The sequence below is a fragment of the Crocodylus siamensis genome, chromosome 4 (assembly GCF_052110815.1).
Source record: "Crocodylus siamensis isolate JL-2025a chromosome 4, ASM5211081v1, whole genome shotgun sequence".
In the NCBI taxonomy this organism is placed as follows: Eukaryota; Metazoa; Chordata; order Crocodylia; family Crocodylidae; genus Crocodylus; species Crocodylus siamensis.
In genome coordinates, this window is record NC_143398.1 from 97,931,762 (window position 1) to 97,952,927 (window position 21,166).

A 21,166-nucleotide genomic window follows, 5' to 3' on the forward strand; every position below is an offset into this window, starting at 1 on the left:
ATAATAGGGTTTGTATTACTGTATTTGCTTGACTACAACTCACCCTGTAATATAATACTTACCTTATTTTTGAAAGGCAGAATGAAGGTGGGGGGTGGGAATTTGTTTTTCCAGAGTTATGGCTTTATGGAGCAGGGGTAGAGTCTAATCTTCAGATGAATCATCCTCGTTTTCCTGTAAAATTGAAATAAGGAGAGGGAGATAAGGAGCAGCTAACAGAGAAACTTTCCTAAGAAAGGTTACCTTGATTAGTGGAACATCAGGACCAGTAATGGAACAACTGCTGCACTGTGGAGCAGGAAATAAAGCAGGATGTTTTAGTATATGTACCCTGCTTAAAGTTTAATATATGCACCTCAATTTGGGGGTCTGATTTTTTGTGGGGGAAAAGGGTGTGTTTTGTGTATGAGAAAATTTGGTATTCTATCTAGCTATTTTTTAAATTTAAACTATTAAAAATAACTGATATGATATAGCTGTCGGGGTCAGAAAGTTAACTTAGAGGCTGGTCTAAATGGGAGATTGCGTTCAGTTTTTGTCTTTCAGAACAAGTCACTGTTACGACCTTGGTATTGTAAAGGCTTTACCTCTCTAATAATTAGGTAACAGCTGGCTGTTTGCATAGAGTTGCACACTCGCTGCTTACGTTTCTGCCTTTTTCAGAATAAATAGATACAAATGTATTACTGGGGAAATGTAATGACATATTAATGACCTTGGAGATTGCAGTCCTGTTTATCAGGCACAAAAGAGCTAGGATTGACAAGTTCTTTTGCACTCGTGCTGATTCTTGTTAGCATCTCTCAGCTTTAATTGATATAAACCTTTAAAGGGGTAGGGGGGGAGGGAAGGTAATCTAGTGTCCAGGGTCTATTTAGTCCTTGGTCCCTTAACTGAGATTGCTAGTCAGTGTTAATTGTGGTGGCACATATTGTGCTACAGTCATCCATCCTGTTAAAAATTGTATTGAGACTTGACTAACTTTGCTTTGATGCTGAAAACCACGGCTGTTGAACATTTAAGTGGCTCAGGGCTGCAGGCCACCCAGCCACACACCATGTGGGCTGTATGCTATGCCATTTGAGCCGTCTTCCCTTTCTCCCACCTGCTCTGCACTGAACAGCTCTCCCTGCCTGCACCACATAGACCCCTGATGTGCAGACATGCCATACCAGGCCAGCCCCCTGTGCATGTGGATGCAAAGCACAGTGCAGTTCTGCTGTGCAGCTCTTTCCTACTGCACGGTGAGTGACTTTCACTACCACATTAGTGTAGATGCCTCACAGGATCCCTCAGTCCCCCTGCCATGGGCTCCCTCAGTCCTATGGGCTGCACCCATTCACCCCACTCCTGGGGGGCAGGCAGCGGAAGCTGGAAGGGGGAACCCTGGTACTCTGGTGGCAGCAGCAAGACAGCAAAAGTGTGGGTGATGCCTGGACCAGGAGCCCATGGCCACAGTTTAGGGCAGGGGCGGGCAATTATTTTAGGTGGAGGGCCACTTACTGAATTTTGATAAGCCATCGAGGGCTGCATGACAGGCAGCCAGGGGCAGATGAATATTAATTTAAAAAATTTTTTAGGGGCCCTGTGGGCCGGATAGAATGGCCTGGAGGGCTGCATTTTGCCCACCCCTGGTTTAGGGGCTGCATGCTGCCCACAGGGTGCCAGTTGGGCAGCCTTACTGAAGACTATTCTTTTAGCTTCTAGCAAGTGGATCTTCTCATGCAGGCTTGTCAATTTGGCAGTGGCACAGAGCTCTCCAAGGGGTAAGCAGCAGTGTGAAAGTTCTTTGGGGTGTTTCACTCCCCTTGTAGGGATGCTGCATCCACTGATAGACTGACAAGATTAACGTCTGCCCTCTCCCCTTATTTATCTCATTATAAGTGAGCAGTATGCTAAGTGCTTTGTTACTTATGCTACTTTTGAAGCAGAAATTGTAGGGGGGTGACGGGTTGGATCTGAGAAGCAATCCATTTGGCTGTACTGATTTGTCTCTTCTTGTGGTGCAATCTCGTGATGACTCTTGTGAGCTGAGAGGGCTGTTGAGCTGTGTGAGCCTCACTTGAGGGGTTTCATTCTCTTTTATAGATGCCCTTTTGTTTGCTGCAGTCTCAGGGAGAGGAGTTTTCTGAGAGGGGCGATAAAGGGGGCAAGGCTTACTGATTTTTCTTTTCTTTTTTTTTTTTTTTTTTAAGAATAAATGATTTTTGGGGAGGGGCTGGGAGTTGCCTTGTTCTAACTGATTCCAGATGGTGCTGCTCGAACACAAAGATTGCCAGTGTGTTTGGGAGGGTGCTGACTGAGGGGCCTCCCAAGCGCTTCCTGTGCAGCTCTGCAATCATACAAGCTTAATCAGAACCAGCCGTTGTGGCTGGAACTCCATGAAGTCTGCCTTTTCTTTATCCTGCTTTCTGAGCTCCACATTTCCCTCCGTTGCCACTCTTTTAACCCATTCCCTTTTCAGTTCTGGGCCTTTAGCCTTATATCTGCCAGAGCCTCCCTTGGCTAACTGTAGGAGGCTATATGGGACCCAGGAGGTGAAATTCAGATGGCATAGAGTGTCATCTTTGCAGGGAAGGTTAGTTTCTAGGGAAAATGTCTTCTGTGAATATCCCAGGATAATTTATCCAGTCAGGTCAGGAAGGCCCCAGCTCAGAGAATTTCCTCAACTGCTTGCCTAAGTGTTTAACTACTAGCCTTCTTGGAAAACATCTGTGCAACTTTCCTATCCCTTTTTGTTGCTCTACTGCCCTTAAGCTGTGCCTGCTTACTGTATTTACCCAGATCCAAGAGGATTCTGAATTTAGGATGACCCCGCCCCCCAATAATTAGATTCTTCACCTGGAGCATTTATACATTTCTTTATAATTTCCCATGTTTGGAATTTGATTACTGGAGGGTTGTCTTTAAATTCGTCCTCCTACCACTGCTGCAGGAGGGCAGGCAGTGGGAGAGTCAAGCAGCCTGACCCCCACTGCCTGTCCCGCCACCCCCCATTGCCTGTGCTACCCCGGACCTGTCCCCCAATGTGGTAACTGCCCCCTGGTACTTGTCCCCCCTGATGCCTGGACCCCTTGGCATCTTTCTATCCTCTACCCCCTTACTCTTGCTCCTGCATGGCTCTGGCCCTGCTCTAGCCTGGGGCACAGAGCATCTAGTTGTGCCCTGCCCCGACTGGCTATGCAGCAGCTGTTGCAGTGGCAGCAGCTCCAGCAGGGCCCTAGAGCTGAGCCTGGGCCCTGCTGCCGTGGCTATTGGGCTATTGGGCTGGACTGGGGCTGGAACAATTGCATGGTCTGTGCCCGGGCTGGAGTGGGGCCAGAGCCTGCTACAGCTGGAGCCAGAAGGTAAGCCGTAGGGGGTCATGTGGGATGGGGGCAGATACAGAAAGAGGGAGAGGGAAGGAAGCAGCTATGGCTCTGGCTCTGACCCCACCGCCAGGTCTTGGCTGAAGTTGGAGCTGCAGCTGCCTTTGCCAGCCTCTCCTTTCCCCTCCCCCTCAACCACCTTGTACTCTAATCCATGATGAGGGGCTTTTTACCGCATGGGGAAAAAAACCTTGTCTTGGATTTGAGTAAATACAGTAATTTATGTTGCCAAATCTCCACTCTTCAACTTTAAACCCATTTTTCTCCCCCTTGTGGAATGTGCTATAAATTAATTCTGCCTGGTCCTATTGCGAGGTTACTGATCTTCTCAGCATGCTTCCCAGGGATCGGGAGGCAGCTACTGTCGTCATAAGTCTTGCAGGAAGTCCTTGATTTCCTGGTTTCTCTTAGGCATCTGAGGCCCCCCGTACCCCCTTCCTGCAACTTTCTTAGAAGGAATGAACTACAGTGTTTGGCCAGCTTTGCTGCTCATAGTCCGAAGGAAGAAATCAGGCCTCTGAACCCACTTGCTTGGCCACAATTTGTTGGAGGTTGTTGAGCAAGTAAGTGGGATTTTCAAGCTCCAGGAGTGTTACATTGTGGCAAGTAGATTGGAACCACTTAAGTGCAAGGTGCTCCATCCTCTTTCCATGGTTCTGGTATCTACAGGTGGCTCCAACATTGGATTTTAAAGGCTCTGTGGGCCACTTTAAGTGTTTCCTGTGGAGCAGAATTGAAGGTAGTTTCTAGTTCAAAAGCACTGCTGCCTAGCTAAAAAAAGAAAAGTCAATATTCCGTGCTATTGACTTGTGCATACAGTGCATCCTCATATCTGCTGGAATACAGCTATTACTCAGTATCCCTCCAGGGCTGTATAATACACTGAATAGATTGTTGCGTACGTAGGTCATGTGGAAGCAGAAGCAGGCCACAGGCCCTCCTCCATGCCAGGGCCAGTGCAAAAATCCTGTCTTATCCAGCCTGCAGAAGTCTGGATATTTTTCAGATTTAATGTTGCTTTGGACAAACTCTGTTCCAGAGGGCAAAAATATCCTGAAGCAAAAATCCTTGTAGCTGATCTGGAGAAAGAAAAGCAAAGTCAGTGGAAAATTCTTTCCTAACCTCGAGAAAACACAGTCAGCTACTTCCAAGTCCACAACAGAGCATCTTTAAGCAAAAACTGTGTATGAAGTAGAATCTGCGGCTTGAAATACATTGGAACTACTTGGCTCATTCACTTTAGCCAAAGAGTTCATTCTGCCTACTGATGCTCCTTATGCTTTTTATAAAATTATACTTCTTGTTCTCTTTATGCATATGGTTCTTTCAAAGGGACACAGTGTCAGCTTTAAACATTGATTATGTTTGAAAATGTGTTACCTATTGTTACCTAGCACACACAGTTACTTAGGAGAACTGAAAAGCTACACATTCTGTCTCCCTTCTCTTTACATTGTGTGCTTTTGACTTAACTTGTGTGTAATCAAGTTTTATTATTTCTGCTGTACATTTGATTATTTCCCTTGTAATTTGTGTAAAATTGCCTACAGCAGCAAAGAAAAGAAAGTTGAGACTGAGAAGTTACATGTTGAAACAAATATTTCCCTAAAATGAAGAAAGGTGTTTGTGCCCTAAGGCTTGCAAAGAACAATTTTTCCAACTATTTAGTTGGTCTAATAAAAGATATCACATCTCCCCAAAAAACCTTGTCTCCCTAAAACAAGAATACAAGATTGCAGAATCTTAAAAAAATCAGGGTACTTTAATTAGATTTCAAGATGCTGGTCCTTTAGATTAAATTTACTTTCCTATGTATGGTGTATACAGGTGAAAAACAGCATGGCAAATAGTAAGGGAACACATGAAGAAACATCTGAGTAGCGGGGAGTGTTGAAGATGTGACACCTGTATTTCAAGTAATAAAACCTCACCAGGGAGTGTGGAGCCATTGGGCACAAAGGAATTCAGTACTGCTTTGCCTAACAGTAATAAGATCCTTTGCCTGTAGATCCTGTGTATTTTTTCTTATGAAAGGCACCTGACTACCTTGCACATTGTGCATGGCTAACTGCTCTAAATTATTGAAATTCTGGTCAGGGCAGAAAGCTATTTTTACTAATCTGACATCACTTTCCTTTTTTGTCTTTGTCATGTCACTGGGGAGTAAAACATCCCAGAGCTGGGACTCTGCCCTGTAAACTGAAAATACATCTCTCATGGTGTATCTTATTTTAGTCTACTTTTCCTGTTCTGTTCAGCTCTGGCTGGCCTGGGTTCTTTCCTACTTGGTTATAATTGATGCTTTGTCCATTAATTGTAACGTAGGACAGAGCCACTTGATTCAGGAATATGTTGCAGGGTGTTTGGGGCTCTGGAATATTGTACTATAGTTACAAGGATGGCTGTTCTGTTTGTCCTGGCAAAATACATGGCTGCACTGGAAGCCAAGAGCCTTTGTGTGGATTGGCTGCTGCGTGGGAGGAAATGTGGCAGTCTCACTTGTGCATGAGCTGCTTCTCTGGAGAGTACTTCCCTGCTGTCTGGGAACTAGGTAAAACCCTAATCTCAGGGGAATGCATGTATTTCTAGGTGGGGAAATGAAGTACGTGGTTGCTTAAGAAATTAGAAAGATTTCTTCCATCATTGTTATCATCCTTATCCATTTATAGTCCCCATAGCTTGCTGAGAATGGGATGAGATTCGAAGGTCCAGAGGCCGGTGGGTTGGTGGGTACCAGGTACTTGTTGCTTTTTCATCCTGTGCAATGATTTACTTTATTCAAGAAAAGGCAAGAAGAATTTTCCATTTCCTGTGCTGGTATTTAGTGCAGTCCCAGTTGCTTACATTCCACAGTCACTTCTGGATTTTGAGGGACAGAGAGGGAGGCATGAAGTGATCTTAATTCAAAAAGGGATAGTCCACTGCGTTTCCTTTACTTGCAAGACGCTGTATTCCAAATGTCTAAATTTAACTCCAATTCCTGTTGAAAGCATCATTTTTTGAGGAGAACGGGAAGCCTTGTATCCTGCTCTGCGAGGCCAGTAAAGAAACAGGAGGAGGTGAGGTTGCCATGGAGATGACAGTCGTGTGCAAGGGGAGAACAGCACGGGTTAGAATTCCAGGAAGGAAGAGGGAGTGATGTCATCAGGCCCCGTGGACTAGCCCGGCTTATGGGTGTGTGCGTGTGTGTATTTGTGTGCATGTGTGCAATTTTTTTTTCTTCCCACTAGGAACATGTAGGCAGTATACCCAGTCCTGTAGAAAGGACCCAGATGTATAATTTGGAATCATTTGCTTGAATTTGTTTGGACCAAACAGCTGTTTATAAACTCTGGACTTTTGAACATACAGCATGCATGTGTGTTGGTATTCTCTATCCTATAAAACATTTTTGTCTGGTATAACAAACAAGCAAAATGATTGCCAGCTCATCACATGCTCATGCCTCTGGGGAGTAGAATTCATGATTTTTGACTACATTTGTAGAGTCCTTTGTCTCTAAATAAAATGACTGTGGTAATTCCACTAAACATTTTTATATATCCTATATATCTTTATATGTAGTGTGTGTGTGTGTGTCTGTCTGTGTACACACACGCACACACACACTATAATGTGTGAGACTTTTTTAACCTTTATTAATCTTTATTATTAAAAAAAATTAAATATTAAAAAAAACCCAGTTAAAATCAACCACATAAATGTACAGAACACCAGAAGGGGCTAGTCAGGAAAACAACCTATGAAGAACAAGTCGGTGACAATGAGGAAAATCCTTGCACTTCTCCCATTCCCGCACACCCATGATTACACTTTAAGGACCAAATGGCCCTTCTTTACATAGCGGGGTGCCTCCTCAGTGGCCCGGTGGGATGCCAGCTCTTCAGCCTTTAGGTTTAGGCTCAACCTCAAAGGCTAGATGCGTTTAAACTAGGAGCCAAAATTGGCAGAGGGTATCATCAGAACCAGACCATCTTTAGTGTTGCCATCCTAGCCTAGGAGAAAGTTGCAGATTGCATCCCTCTTAGCCTTCAGCCACCTGAAGCAGATTGCATCCCCCCTCAGCCACCCAGTATGGGATTGAAAAATATACAGTGCACTGGATTTCAGTCAGGGGCTTTCAGCCTTTTTTTTTAACAAGTGTAGCCCTTCTGTCTCAAAGTTTCAGCTCATGTACCCCTTTATATTTTTTTTTCTTGTTTTGAATGCTACCAATTATGTGATATAAGGCAGGCTACGGTAATTAACATTAAATACATTATTAATATATGCAGTATCTGGCTGATAAGTCTGTTGGGAGAGGAAAGCAGATCAAGGCCCCTGTAGTGAGGGAGGGAGTGGGGCTGGGGCTGGGGCTGGGGCAGGGCAGGTGGTGCGTAGCTGGGGCAGAGTATGAGGTGGAGCTGTGAGTAGCTCATCCAGGGGATGTGGGGAGAGGCATGGGTGTGGGGTGTGTGCCCCTGGATCTGAGCCTCTCTAATTAAAGTGCCACCATGTTTCATGTATAAGCATCCCCACAAAATCTCAGCAGGGGCGCTTGTGTTCAACAAACATTAGTTCAGGTGTCCCTACTGCAATTTTTAAGTGAAGGGATGCTGATATATGAGATGCAGGAGGCTGCTGGAGCGCAGTAATTGCCATGCTCCGGCAGATTCTGTTAATTGAGTGTGCTCCAATGTGCTGGAATCCCAGTGCATCGGAGCAGCCTCCATCCTTGTGTATAGCCACCCTTTAAGTCTAGTGCACCAGACAGGCTCCAGAGGTGGTGAAGAACAGCTGTAGCTGGGTATAGTCAATGAAGCATGGTAGACTGTTTCTGTCTCTTCCTCTTCCTTCTCAGAAAAGGCAAGTCATCGATGCCACCAGGTCCCAGTGGAAGGCAAAGATGCTGGTGGCCAGGGCCTTGTGCAGTAGGTGCCACTGGAGGTTGCCGGTCTTCTTTGTCACGGGTAATTCGTACAGTGTGTGCCAGGACAGGTGGCTTTGCCTGGCCCAGCAACCCTATCATGAGACAATGCCTCCAGGTGGTGCTGGGGCAGGCAGCAAAGATGCAGATAAGGTGCACAAGTACTGCCCACGTGTACAGCATCGCTCAAGAAAGAAAGGCTCTCAAAGCAGAAACTCCCACCAGTGTCCCCACCCTCCTAGGGCACTGGAAGAGACAGCTGAGTGCCAAGCCTATTGCCTTCATCACCATCCAGAGCTGGGGTGACAGGCAGCATTGAAGCCGGTGCGTCCAGAGAGCCCTCGTCCAGGAAGCCTCACTGCATGCTTAGGTGATCCTCCAGGGGAGCCGCAGCATCCAAGAGAGACCTTTTGACATCTTTACTGATATGTATTTTCTAGGCAATAGAGGAGAGCAGTGTGCAGTTCATCTGATCTCCTGGAGTGATAACTTTTACTTCTACTGCATTTAAAAAATATTGAGTAGTGAGAGAATGGAATATTGGTACTGGAACCTCCATCTCTGTAGGTAGAAATCATTAACACAAGTGCACTTAGAAGGGAGTACGTAAATAGAAACTTATTTGATGGACAGTATTTGTAGCGTTGTTCTAGACTATGGCCAGTTAACAAAAAGTAACTGAAACAAGGGAAGTCAGCCAGAGGGAGGCTTGCTACTCTCTTTAAATAATGTTAATTGGAACTAGGTAGAAAGCAGTTAAGAGTTATACATCAAATTAGGCAAGGTACCCAGACCTCACATTTGAGGTGGTTCTGATGAGTTTAAACCTGGGACAATAGTGGCTCTGCCCTTTACACACATAGCTTTCCCCCGGAATAAATGGCAGGTAACTCTCTAATTAGCTGTGGTTGTCCCAGTGGGAAACAGCATTGTCACAGTGGGAAACAGCGTTGTCTGAGATACTTCAAACGCTTAAAAACAGACAGGACAAAGTCTTTTATTCTGGGATTTTACAAAGGTTCTTTGTTAAGTACCAGTAAAGTACCAAGATAACACATTATGTCCCTGGGACAACTGGGAGAGGAGAAGAAAGTCTAATTCGAATTAATTGCCATTCAAACTCCTTGTGTAAATGACTGACTGGTGCATGCCTGCTTGGATGAGGGTCAAAACGTGGGACAGTTAGACCTAGGATAAATCTGAGGTCTGTTTTTAGCCACAGGTATTTAAAGTAGGACAATGGGCTTGTATTTGCTTAGGATCCCAGATTAAGACACTGTCTCAGATTAAACTAGACTGTTTTTACCCGTAGAGACCAGTTCTAAGACTGCTTTGATTCAGTTTTTCTGTGAAGGATCTGGGAGTTTAACTACTGTCTTTTACAACAAATGCAAAAGCAGGATCTAGAGCAGTGTTTCTCAATCTTTTTTGTACCAGGATTCATAAATATTGGCCAGTCCCGACCCAGTGCCCCTTGCTTCTGACCCGCTGGCTCCCAGCACCCCAGTGTGTGGGGCAGGGTGTGGGTGTGGGAAAAGGGTGTGTGGAGAGTGGGGGGGGGGGGAGGGGCAGGCAAGCAGCCCCTCGCAGGCTGGAACTTTACCATGGTTTCCCGTGCTTTTCTCCTTTGAAAGAGAATCCATTTTTAAAGTTTGTTGATCCATTTTTTTAAGTTTGTTTGTGATCCTTTTATATGTTCTTGTGACCCATAGGTTGAGAAACGCCAATCTAGAGCATGCAGTCCTGCAAATAGTGATGAAAACAGACACGCAATACATTGTGCACATTCCCACTAAGAACAAAGGTGTTCTCTTGCATGCTAGCTAATGTGTGGTAACTACCATGAAGCAAGATTCTACTGAAGACAAGGCAGTTTGTTGTTTCCAACCTGTTCTTCCTAATTAATGACAATGCTATCATTGCATTGTCTCTGCTAGTATTTTACTTGAGTTAGTGTGGTAAAAGCACATCCTTGTGTGGATACACTCAGTGTATTAGGCTTCTGCCTTAGTTGCTGTTCACAGTGGAAAGGGCAGGAGAGGGCAACAAAGGCACGGGTCTAGTGTACCCTCCACTTAATGAGAAAAGTGCCGGGGTTTGTATCAGGGTGCTGCTTGGATCCTGCTGAGGAGCTTCCTTTGTTTGATATCTGTCTGTCTAGCATAGTGTCTGATAAAATTTGGAGCTTGATCTGCGCTACCACTTCAAAATCGTTTCTGATTGCTGGGGTGTCCAGAGTCAAGATGGCAAGCAGACTACATTGCCACCAGCTGGTCTCTGTTATTGAGCAGGTCTGGCTACCAGTGGCCTAACTACCAATGGACAACCGTACAGGGGAGATGCCTCTCTGTCTAGTGGGGTTCTCTCTCCTTGTTCTTAGTTACTGTGTTGATTCCTAATTTCCCAGTCCCTGGATTTTGCCTGTTAGGACCTAGGACACTAGGAGCAGCTCTTCTGTTCCCAGTTTCCTGGCTTCTGTTTGTTGGCTTCCAGGTTTCATTCTAGTTCCTGGTGCCTGCCTTCCTGACTCAGCCTGGACCCATTTGCTTCCAGACTGCCTTGCTGGCTCTCTGACCCCTGTGCTCCAGACTGCCTTGCCAGCTTCTGATGTATGCCTTAGCTTGGTGGTTGCTCACATCCTGGTCCTGTAAATCTGTTGCTTCCTTCTCTGAAAAACCTGGCTAGGGACTCCCAATTTGCATCCTTGCCTCCTGTTTTTGACTCTTCGCTAACATACAGTTCTACCCAGGGTGGTACTTGCCTCCTAACCCATCTGCCCCAAATGCCCTGGTTAATTGGGACTCTTGGTTCCCTGACTTTTAGTCTGTTCCTGGTCCCCTGGAGCGTGAACCTCTAGGGTCAAGCCCTGACTGCCTCCATCCTGATTGTACCCCTGTCATCTGGAAGGAACAAGTCCATTTTCCCCTTTTCCTCTAAATCTCATAACTCTACAGCAATGGTTCTCAACCCTGTGAGAACTGAAGGCACCCCTTGAAAAATGTCAGCTGTTAGTTTTCACTTGATTTTGGACCACAGAAAAATAATGGAGCAATTCTTTTGTTGCAAAGACTCAGACCACACCAGGTCAGAATGCTGAAATGTCTGGGTTTATCTTGTGAATCATGTTTGCACACCTAACAGTGATAAGATTGCCTGGCACTTCACAGCACCCCCCAAAAAATCTTGTGACACCCTGGAGTGCTGTGGCTCTTTGGTTGAGAATCACTGCCCTAGAGCAGCATTTCTCAACCCATGGGTCGCGATTCAAAAGTGAGTCACAAGAATATTTCAAAGGGTCATGAGCAGGTGCCAGAAAAACAAGGGAAAGCGTGGGTTTCTTTACTGTCCGAGCCCCCAAGGTCTGGAACAGTCTGCCAGCAGAGGTGGTTCAAGCACCTACATTGAACACCTTCAAGAGCAAATTGGATGCTTATCTTGCTGGGATCCTATGACCCCAGCTGACTTCCTGCCCTTTGGGCAGGGGGCTGGACTCGATGATCTCCTGAGGTCCCTTCCAGCCCTAATGTCTATGAAATCTATGAAATCTTGCAGGCTGGAAGTGTTCCAGCCTACAAGGGGCTGTTTGGGGTGCAACTAGCATGCAGCCAGGCAGGGTGGTGGGAGCAGCCCCAGTACCTAGATGAAGGTAAGTGTATGGAGGGCCAGGGCTTGGGGACTGTCGGCTTGGGGGAGTATGTGTGTGGAGGGGATGGGTGTATGGGGGGGGGGGGCAGGTGCCTGTCAATACTGAGGGATGGTGGCTAGGGGGGCTGGGTGCCAAGACTGCAGCAGGGCAGGTGGAGCAAGGGACTGTGGGGTGGACACCAGCAGGACCATGGGGGTATGGGTCAGGACAAGCCATTTGCAAATGGGTGCTGGTATGAGAAAGGTTGAGAACCACTGTCCTAGAGTCTCCAGATACCTGAGATTGTGATGCATCTGTTCCATTGGTCTTCAAACCACTATGTGGTTGTGAGGATGATCGTTCCTGTTGCTTAGGGAAACTGAGGGAAACCGAGTTCTCTCTGGTGTCAGTTTTATTGCTGTAGTTGAGAACCCTGTGGGTATTTGTGAAACTGATAAGAATTCTTTTTGCTTTCTTCAGCAGTATTCACCCTGGAGGTGTCTAATTGCAGATTAAGTTTAGATACTATGTCAGTTAACATCTGGGAGGTAATCATTGCAACCAAAAGGACTAGAAGCTGTGATTTAAGTGAAAGCTAGAAATCAGTAGAAACCGATTCCCCTTCTGCAAAGAAAAGTGTTTGCCAAATTTGTCAGGGTGATGGATTCCTTTCCGGCTTACCAGGATGAGCCTCCAGCTGAAGTGTTCTGGGGCTTCAGATAAAAGGTAAACTGTTAACCGGAGGTCAAGAAAGAGGAGTTCCTAATAAGGTCCATTCATTTGTTTTATGTTTTCCAAGGGAGTTGGTTGGATCCCCAAAAGAATCCTTTTGGTCTGGCCATGCTGTGGTACGCAAAAGTGAACTAAGGTCTTTGTAGTCTCTAATTTCTATTTCACTTTTTATAGCAAAATTAAGGGAACCCATGGACCGTCCATGGTCCTAACATGTAGTGGTATTGCCTGTTCTTGAAGTTTGACTGTGTGGGAAGAGAAGTAGGGATAATGCAACTTCCATTCAACTGAGCCAGTCTTCCAGGTGGCCCCTACATGTGTATATTGTGTTACTGTATTGTTCATGCATTTAGACACTTCATTGGAGGAGTGGATGTTGAGTTTATCCTGTTCAAATACTTTTAAGTCTCCTTTACTTTGGATAGATTTTAAAAAAAATCTTCTTGGTCCTAATGCAGGTTCACTTCTGTTGATGTTAGGTGCTGTAGCATATATGGTCTATAGATGGCCATTTTCAGGGTCCTGTTAATTACGTACTTCCAATTGGATTAGATCAGGGGTGTCAAACACAGGCCCCATGGTGCTAGTCCATGGGCAAGATTGGGTCTGCAGGCTGATCCTGCACTTCATATGCAGCACGTCTGTGTTCTGGCCCTACTCACTGTGTGGCATGTGAGTCTACTCTGAGGCCTATGTGCAGCACCAGGCTGGATGATAGGGCTCTGCAGGCTACATCTGGCCTATGGGCCATATCTTTAACACCCCTGGTTTAGATGATGTCTAACTGGAAAGGATGTCAGCAGTTTGCAGGCTCTCTGTTTCAGACCTCTTGGTGTTGCCAATAATAGTGGAAATGAGCTTATGTTAGAAAAGGTGTGAAATTAAGAAAAAACAAAAACTAGGAAGTCTTACAGACTGTGCATGAACTTCAGTGATGTAATTGCAGGGTTAATTACTATTGGCTCCAATTTGCAGCATATATACTATAACTGTTACTGCTATACTATAGCTGTAAACACTGAGGAAGTGAGGGAGTCATGTATAAGAGGTTAGTATGGAAGCTTAAAATCACATGCGTGTGACAGAAATCTAATGCCCTTGTGCCTTCCTGCTCTAAAGTAGATTTCGCACCTGGGAAATACCTTTCAGCAATAAACACAATAACAAAATGTCCCCATGGCAGTTTGATTTGACTTTGGTGTCCAGCACTTCCTACCTAAATCTCTCTGGAAATGGCTGGTTGCAAGTTACTAATAGAGACAGATCTCTAATTTGGCATTGGCAGAAGGAAGTAGCAAGGGAACTGGAATTAGCGAGGGCTGTTCTGTCCCACCAGGTTCTTGCTCTTATTGGAAGGTAAATCTTTCTATGATCTGCCCCTTGTGTGTGTGTGTGTGTGTGTGTGTGTGTAATTTTCCTGGGGTATAGGTTGTAGCCATGTTGGTCTAAGGACATAGGCAGACAAGGTAAATCTGATATCTTTTATTAGACTAACTTAAGTTGGAAAAAGTCTCCTTAGCAAGCTTTCAGGTGTGAATGATGATGGGTATTTCAGATTGATCCAAAGAACCTTGTCTCTCTGTGTGTATAATTTCATCTCTTTCTCAGCTCCCTTTCTGTGAAAGGAGTTTTGTGGCGTATATAGGCAGAGATTGAGTTGGTGCTTCCTCCTTCCCTTTGGATCCCTTACTGGCTAGCAGGGATTTTTATCCCCACTTGGTTTAGCTGGATTGTTCTGTTCCAGTCCTAGGAGTTTAACCCTTTCAGTCTCCATGCCTTTCAGTTCTCAACAATAGCAAACTCTGTACAGAATAATCATGCAGCAAGACCCCAGATTCGCAATTAGTGACCTGTAAAATTGGCAGCATTGGAGACTATTGGCAAGAGCCAGCTTTCCCCAGGCACTGCCCCTCTCCCCCTGGAGAGTTAAGTACAATTAGAGCTACAACATGCACAGCAGGGAATTTGCAAATAGTACAGTGCCTCATGGCACCATTTCTATATGAAAGGCAGAGGTATTTTTGACCCTTCTGTGACCTTACAGCTCTAACTGCTGCCTTCTTTCTAATCTGTCAACCTGTGCCTCGGAACGTAACTTTTTGTCATTTCTTGTAAAACAATATTCTTAACTTTTTTTTTGTTTAATCTATGCTCCCCTCTTCCTCTCGGAGTCGTACTGTGGAGATTGTCTGTATTGTGAACTCTCCCTGCACATTTTTTTGCACTTCAGGCTAGTCTTGAATGCTGTGGACCACACTGTATAATTCTCCAGCTACCTCTGCCTGCTTTCTCCCTGGACTGGCACCATGGGGCCTGAGTTTGACACCCCTGATCTAATCCAATTGGAAGTAGGTAATTAACAGGAGCTGTAGCAGCTGCCTTCCTCTGCTGCCTCCTATCCAATTCCAAGACAGGGGGCTCCCCCTCTTCCCTCTCCCTATGTTAAATGGGGACTCCCTGGGTATTGCTACTCCTTGTAGAAACAAATGGTTCGATAGGTGACTTTTTTATATTAAGATTTTTTCACTTAGGAGTCCCATCAAATTTAATTTTGTCTCCCTCCTGCTTTGGCCTTGTATTGTCTTCTTTCAACTGCTTTCATTTTGGTGATATACAAGAAGCATCTCTTTACCTCTGGTCATTTTGTTCACCGTTTTTGCCTTGCTTGCTTAGGCAGTTCCTTTAGTGTTTGTGAATAAGGGCACCCTCAAAATACTGTTCGTCTTCTCCTTCGACTCAAACCTACCTATTTGTTTCTGCTGCCTATAATGTTAGAGTAATCTGACCCCAACCTTTAAATCTTTCTAAAGTCTTTGAGAATCTAGTTGATATTTCCGAAACTTTTTGAAGACCAAGCTCTGCGTCAGTGACTCCAATACTGCCGAAAACTTCATCCGTGCTTCCCATCTTATCTAGACAGTTGCGACTCTCTCTGGTTGTCATGATGACCCTTGGAATGTCTTGAGCTACTGATGTGGCCCCGACTGTAATCATAACAGTTAAACACAACTGTTGGGAATAATTTTGCTTAATCTCATTTTTAGTTTCTTCAGAAGCAGCCTATGCATTAGTTTTCGCAGACATGTAGCTACAAGAATGATTTGAAGAGTCTACTGTTTCATTACTGAGAGCATTTGAAACAAAATTGTTGAATTAAAAAACAGCCCCAACAGCAACAGCCCCCCTCCCCCCTGCAACATTTTAAATCTTGGTTCTATAAAAGCAAGGAAATCTTTTATACAAAAAATACTGAAATAATTGTTCTCTAAAGGGTGGTTCTTACTCATTTTAAAAACTACATTTTATTTTAAATTCATTAACAGAGAAATAGGAATTGGAGTCCTACCTTTAGAACAAATATCAACTTAACATTGAGAGAGTTTTCTTTTTTTATACTAATCCTTTCATAATATCTTTGTTGGAAATAGGTTTAGCATACCATAATTAGTGCCAGTCTACATGGAGAGTTTAGAGAAGTTGGTTTACTTAAACACACATACCTAGGAGCTTAAACCAGTGTAAAACTGATGGGTGGATGCTGAAGCAGAGGCAGCAGGCAGACAGCAGTGTGTGCATGTACAGGTGGAAGGAGGCCCTCCAGCAAATTGTGTGATATCCCAGTAAAGGGCTCTGTAAAATCACTTCTTATTTAGCACAATTGTGAATTAATTTAATTTACTGATCAACTAGGGTGCCTTCCATGAGAATAGTGGGCTGAATTAAACCACTTGGGGACCAGATTTTTGATTTCATGCAGGGCCGGTTACCTGACCTAGGGAGGATTAGAAAGAATGTGGTTTGGCTTCAAGCATTATTATATTCTGGCCTGGTGAACAGCTGAGTTCTTGGGCTAGTAGGTGCAGGTGACTTTTCCAGGTTTGAAGATTCGTGAGCCCACCATGATCAGCAGTTTCAGAACTACCTTTATTTATGTGATTCCAAGATGAGGTTTTTATCCTCGTTTAACATAGGGAGAGGGAAGAGGGGGAGCTCCCTGTCTTGGAATTGGGTAGGAGGCAGCAGAGGAGGGGATGTGGCAGGCAGCTGCTACAGCTCCAGTTCTGGGCCCAACCTTGGGTCAGAGCCAGAGTCACAGCTGCTCCCTGCCTCCTACTCCCCACTGTCTCTGCACCCCTTGTTGCTTTTGCCTCATCTCCTCCCTACATATCACCAACCTACCCTTCCTCCAGTGCTGGCAGGCCTTTGTCCCCGCTCCAGCTGCAGGAACAGATCATGGGCCCATCCCAGTCTTGTAGGAGTGGTGCTGGCTCTGTGTTGCTGCTTTACAGCCAGGCTGGAGCTGTGCTCTGTGCCCCAGGCTGGAGTGGAGACGGAGCCAGCTGGGTGCCATAGCAAGGGTATAGAGGGGAGGGGCAGATGGTGAATAGGGATAAAGAGGGGGTAAGCGGAGGTGGCAAGAGGCTTGCCCCTACATTGTCTTCACACTGCCAAACCCCCTACTGCCTGACCCCATTACTCCCAGCTATAATTTGTCCCCTTACAGCCCCCCTCACTGCCTGTTCCACCCTGCCATTGCTTTCCCTGATGCACTGGTATGGGGATGAATTTAAGACAGCCTGCCAATAATTAGGTTATAGACATGGAAAATGAAAACAAGTTTATACATTTTCCATGTACTGAATCTAATTATTAGGGGATTGTGTTAAAGTCTGGGTCATCTTGGATTTGCGTAAATATGGTACTTAGGCAGGTCAGCAGTACTTTGCTTTCCACTTGTTTCACTTTCTGGCTTTTATTACGTATGAGCAATGGGAAAATTTAAAAAACACATACCTAACCAAGAAGATTAATTTATAAAGTGCCGTTGCAGATATGGCAGACCATTCTGCCAGAGATATTGGAACACAAGAGTGGGATAGTAGTACAATATATTTCACATAGGTATCTAAGTTGGTGGAATACATTGCAGTATGACTGCGATATAATTATTAAAGCTTGTTTTATAATCCATGCACGAGGCTAGATTTAGAGTTGTGCATTTCACCTTAACATTGGCATTTCCATTCAATTTGAGTTTGTAATCTTACATTTTCAGGGCTATCTAATAGAGTTTTTTGCTTGTAATAATGCTAGAGAGATTGTTCTCAATTTTCACTTGGTACTCATAGTTTTGGGGGTTTTATCTTTATCTTTATTTCTCTTTTATTTGGGACTGTTTTTTGTCTCATTTGACCATTGTGTTATCTAGGACACTGACATTGATTACTATTAAATCAGAAGTAGCATCAGCCAGAAGGTTTGCTATCCGGTCGCCTTAGAAGCTCTTACATCCTACTTATTAGTGTAGTATTGAGTAGTTTACATCTCTCTTCATGTTCTTAAACAGTTAAATATTTTTTTCACATTTCTGTGGGAATCATCAGGGCAGTTTTTGAGGGGAAGGGAAGGCAAGGGTGCCTTTGTATTAAACAGTCATGATGGTCATTATGTGCAACCTTGAGCAGCATAGCACATAGTACACAGACGCTGTGGGCATAGAGTTCAATCTCTGTATTGAGATTATAACTTGGTGGTCACTGAACTGACAGCATTACTTTATTTTTATTTTTAATAGGTTAGAGAGGCCTCATTATTAAGCTGTGGCTAGTCTAAGCTGAATACGTTAGCATCAGTAAAGAATAGATATCAAAAGACTGCATGCAACTTCCAGCTGATTCAATGCGACTGCTGCCACTTGATTTTAGAAACAGTAATCCTGACGCAGTTTTGTTTTCAAAAGATAAATACGGGTCAGTTTTACGTAGTTTTTCCACTAGGAACAAGCTTTCAGGGTAAAATGTGTAGCTTGTAAACTTCCAGGCATCCTTTTGCCAAGTAACACCCAATGCAGTTTATAGTAACAGTTAATTTTTTAACTCTAAGCAGGACTGCATGATTGTTACAAAAATGCTTAGGGAAAGCAAAATACCTTCTGCAGTCAGCTGTTCTTACCCATCAGTGGAGGACAGAGCAGCAACACCAGAATGAGACCAAAAGCAAGCCTGTTCAGCTTTACTCACTCCCTGCCTTTGCCAAGGAAAGGGATTTGTGTGCAAGGTGAAATTGGCTAAGTTCTCTCCCCCACATTTGAATTTGCAGGTGTTGGGGAGAGTTTCTTCCTATTAATCAGAAATATAAAAATATCATTGTAAATGCTAGGAAACTGTAAGGAAAAATTCCAAGGATGAATAGGATGTATAAAGCTCAGATCTCTCTTTAGCCAAAGAAATGTGACAAAATTGCCAATGTGGGGAGATGCATAGGCAAAGAACCCATTTGGGGGTGAGAGAAGAAAAACTAACACATAAATATTCCCTTGTGTGTGTGTGTGATATTGCCCATGCTGAGTAGGATTAATTGAAGTTGAACTGTCACAGGTCACAGTGTGAGAAATGGTGCGGGAAGGAGTGAATTCACACTTTTGTGGCTATTGCTTGAATGCCATTTTCTTCCGTACTGGGTTAACTGGTCAGCAGCTTGCTATTTTTACATTTGTATTTGTGCTGTCTTCATATTGGAACAAAAGTTGTATTAAAAAAATACCTAGAAAATTGCAAAAATCATAGACATCTTGAAATTCCAGGGACAAGGTGGGAAGTAGCTAATGATTACACCATGCCTATGATTTTTCTTACTCCATATAGTCTGGAGTATGCAGCTCCAAATTAATCTGGATTTAGATGCATTGAGTCACGTAGGAAATAGAAATTTAGTAGGAAACTTTCATCTCATCTCTCTCTTTCCCCAGCACGTTTCAGGTGCTTATTTCTAGCTGAGTTGAGATGGTATTCAGCTCTTTTGTTTCTCTTCCTTTCAAACACTGTGTTTACCTTTTTATGTTTCTTTTTCTTTTTTATCTTGCAGAACGAGCCTCTGACCTCAAGTTATCATGGATACCCAGCAAGAGACAATCAAGTAAGAATTTGATTCCAATAAACGCGCGCGTGTGTGTGTGTATGTGTAGGTGTGTTGGCAGTGGACTTCCTGGCATTCTTGTTGTTTTGAATACAAATGTGTATGTCACTGGTGGAACACATCTGGAGTTAAAATAAAACAGTTTTTTGGTCCTATATTTTGGCATATGGCTGCATTCATTAAATGTTTCTCCTTACTAGTGGAGCACTGATACAGATTTTGTTGGCTGATACCAATAGCTGATTATTAACTAACCATATTGACCGATGCTGATCTGATAACTGACTTATATACTGACATATATACATCTTTTTTTTTCTTTTGGTGCATTCCAGCAGCCTCCTGTGTCATGTTTCGGTGTCCCGGCACTTAAAAGTGGTGGCAGGGGCACTTGAACTAAAGCTAATCGAGTGAGCTTTAGTTCAACCACTGCTGCCACCATTTTTAAGCATGGGGATGCTTTTAAGTGGAGTAGAGCCAAGTGGGTGAGGGTGGATGCGGGCTGCCCACTGTGGGCTCGGGGCTTTCTGCTGCCTTTCCCCCAGGAGGCGTGTGGCTGTGCGCCCCCTGCCCGCCCGGCAGCAGGGGGCACAACTTGCCCTTACTGCTGCAAAGTGGGCAGGCAGCACATAGCTGGTGTGGGGCTCCTGAGGGAAAGGCAGTAGAGCTCTAAGCCCACAGTGGCATCTGCCTTGCACACAAATAGAAGGGGACAGATGCCCCCCATGTTTTCCTGGGGGATGCACAGTGGCAGGGAGCTGCTTCCCCTTACACTCCCTGGAAAAGCTGCCCATGGGTTCATCCTAGTCCTTGCCCCAGCCCTGGGTCCCATGCACTGCCCTGGCTGGGCAGTGCTCCCAGCCCTTGCCCCTGGCTCACTCCCTCCCTCACCATGGGGGCCTTGATCTGCACCCCCCATGCTCCTTCCCTTCTCTACAACTCTTCCTCTTCATGGACTTACTGCAGGGAGCTGCTCTCCACGCTGTCCGGCTGTACTTCTGGTTACGTGCATACGTGTGGCTGCGCACATGCACGTAGGGCCCCCGCATCTTGCTCCCAGCAGTCCTAAGCAGGACCCCTTGCAGCTACAATGCTGCCCACCTGCATGGGGAAACCATTTCCATAGGGAACCCAGGCATTCAGGGCCTTGGCCAGAAAGCATAATTACTGGTAAACATTATCAACTGCAATGGCCAAAAAAAGGTAATAGCCAATAATGTCATTTCCCTTTTTATCAGTGCCAATCCAATAGGCAACCAGTATATCAGTGCACCTCTATTCCTTACAGAATTTCATCAGCCCTGGCCTTCAAAATCTCCTCACTTCATATCTCAATTCAGACTCCTCTCCCTGCTTCCACTCTCTTCAATGTAAATGTTCAGTCTGTGGACTCTGCTCTGTTTGACTGTCATTGCTGTAACCCCAGCAGCTGGCGAGGAAATTTTGCCCATCATATGTTTGTTGCCTTTTTATAGTCAGTATATTTTTCACCCATCTGTAATGCAACTACAAAACAGCACATGAACTCCCCAAAATAACAATTGATAATGCAACAAAATTCAATACCTTGTTTTAAGAAATGGGGTTAAAATCAAGCTTTTCCTTTCCTCCAGTACCATT

At 44.7% G+C, this 21,166-nt stretch overlaps 1 protein-coding gene across 13 annotated transcripts in view; it reads left to right on the forward strand.

Annotated features, from left to right (window-relative positions):
- The window catches only part of RBFOX2 (RNA binding fox-1 homolog 2), a 258,241-nt gene that overhangs the window by 51,696 nt on the left and 185,379 nt on the right, over window positions 1–21,166 (forward strand). For all 13 annotated transcript variants that reach the window (XR_016441838.1, XM_090043121.1, XM_090043118.1 and 10 more), the window contains exon 2: window positions 19,496–19,546. Coding sequence is in view for 12 of the 13 variants with exons in the window: in XM_090043121.1 (XP_089899247.1) it covers window positions 19,496–19,546 (51 nt within the window). In the remaining variant the exon portion in view is untranslated. The remainder of the gene's footprint in view (window positions 1–19,495; window positions 19,547–21,166) is intronic.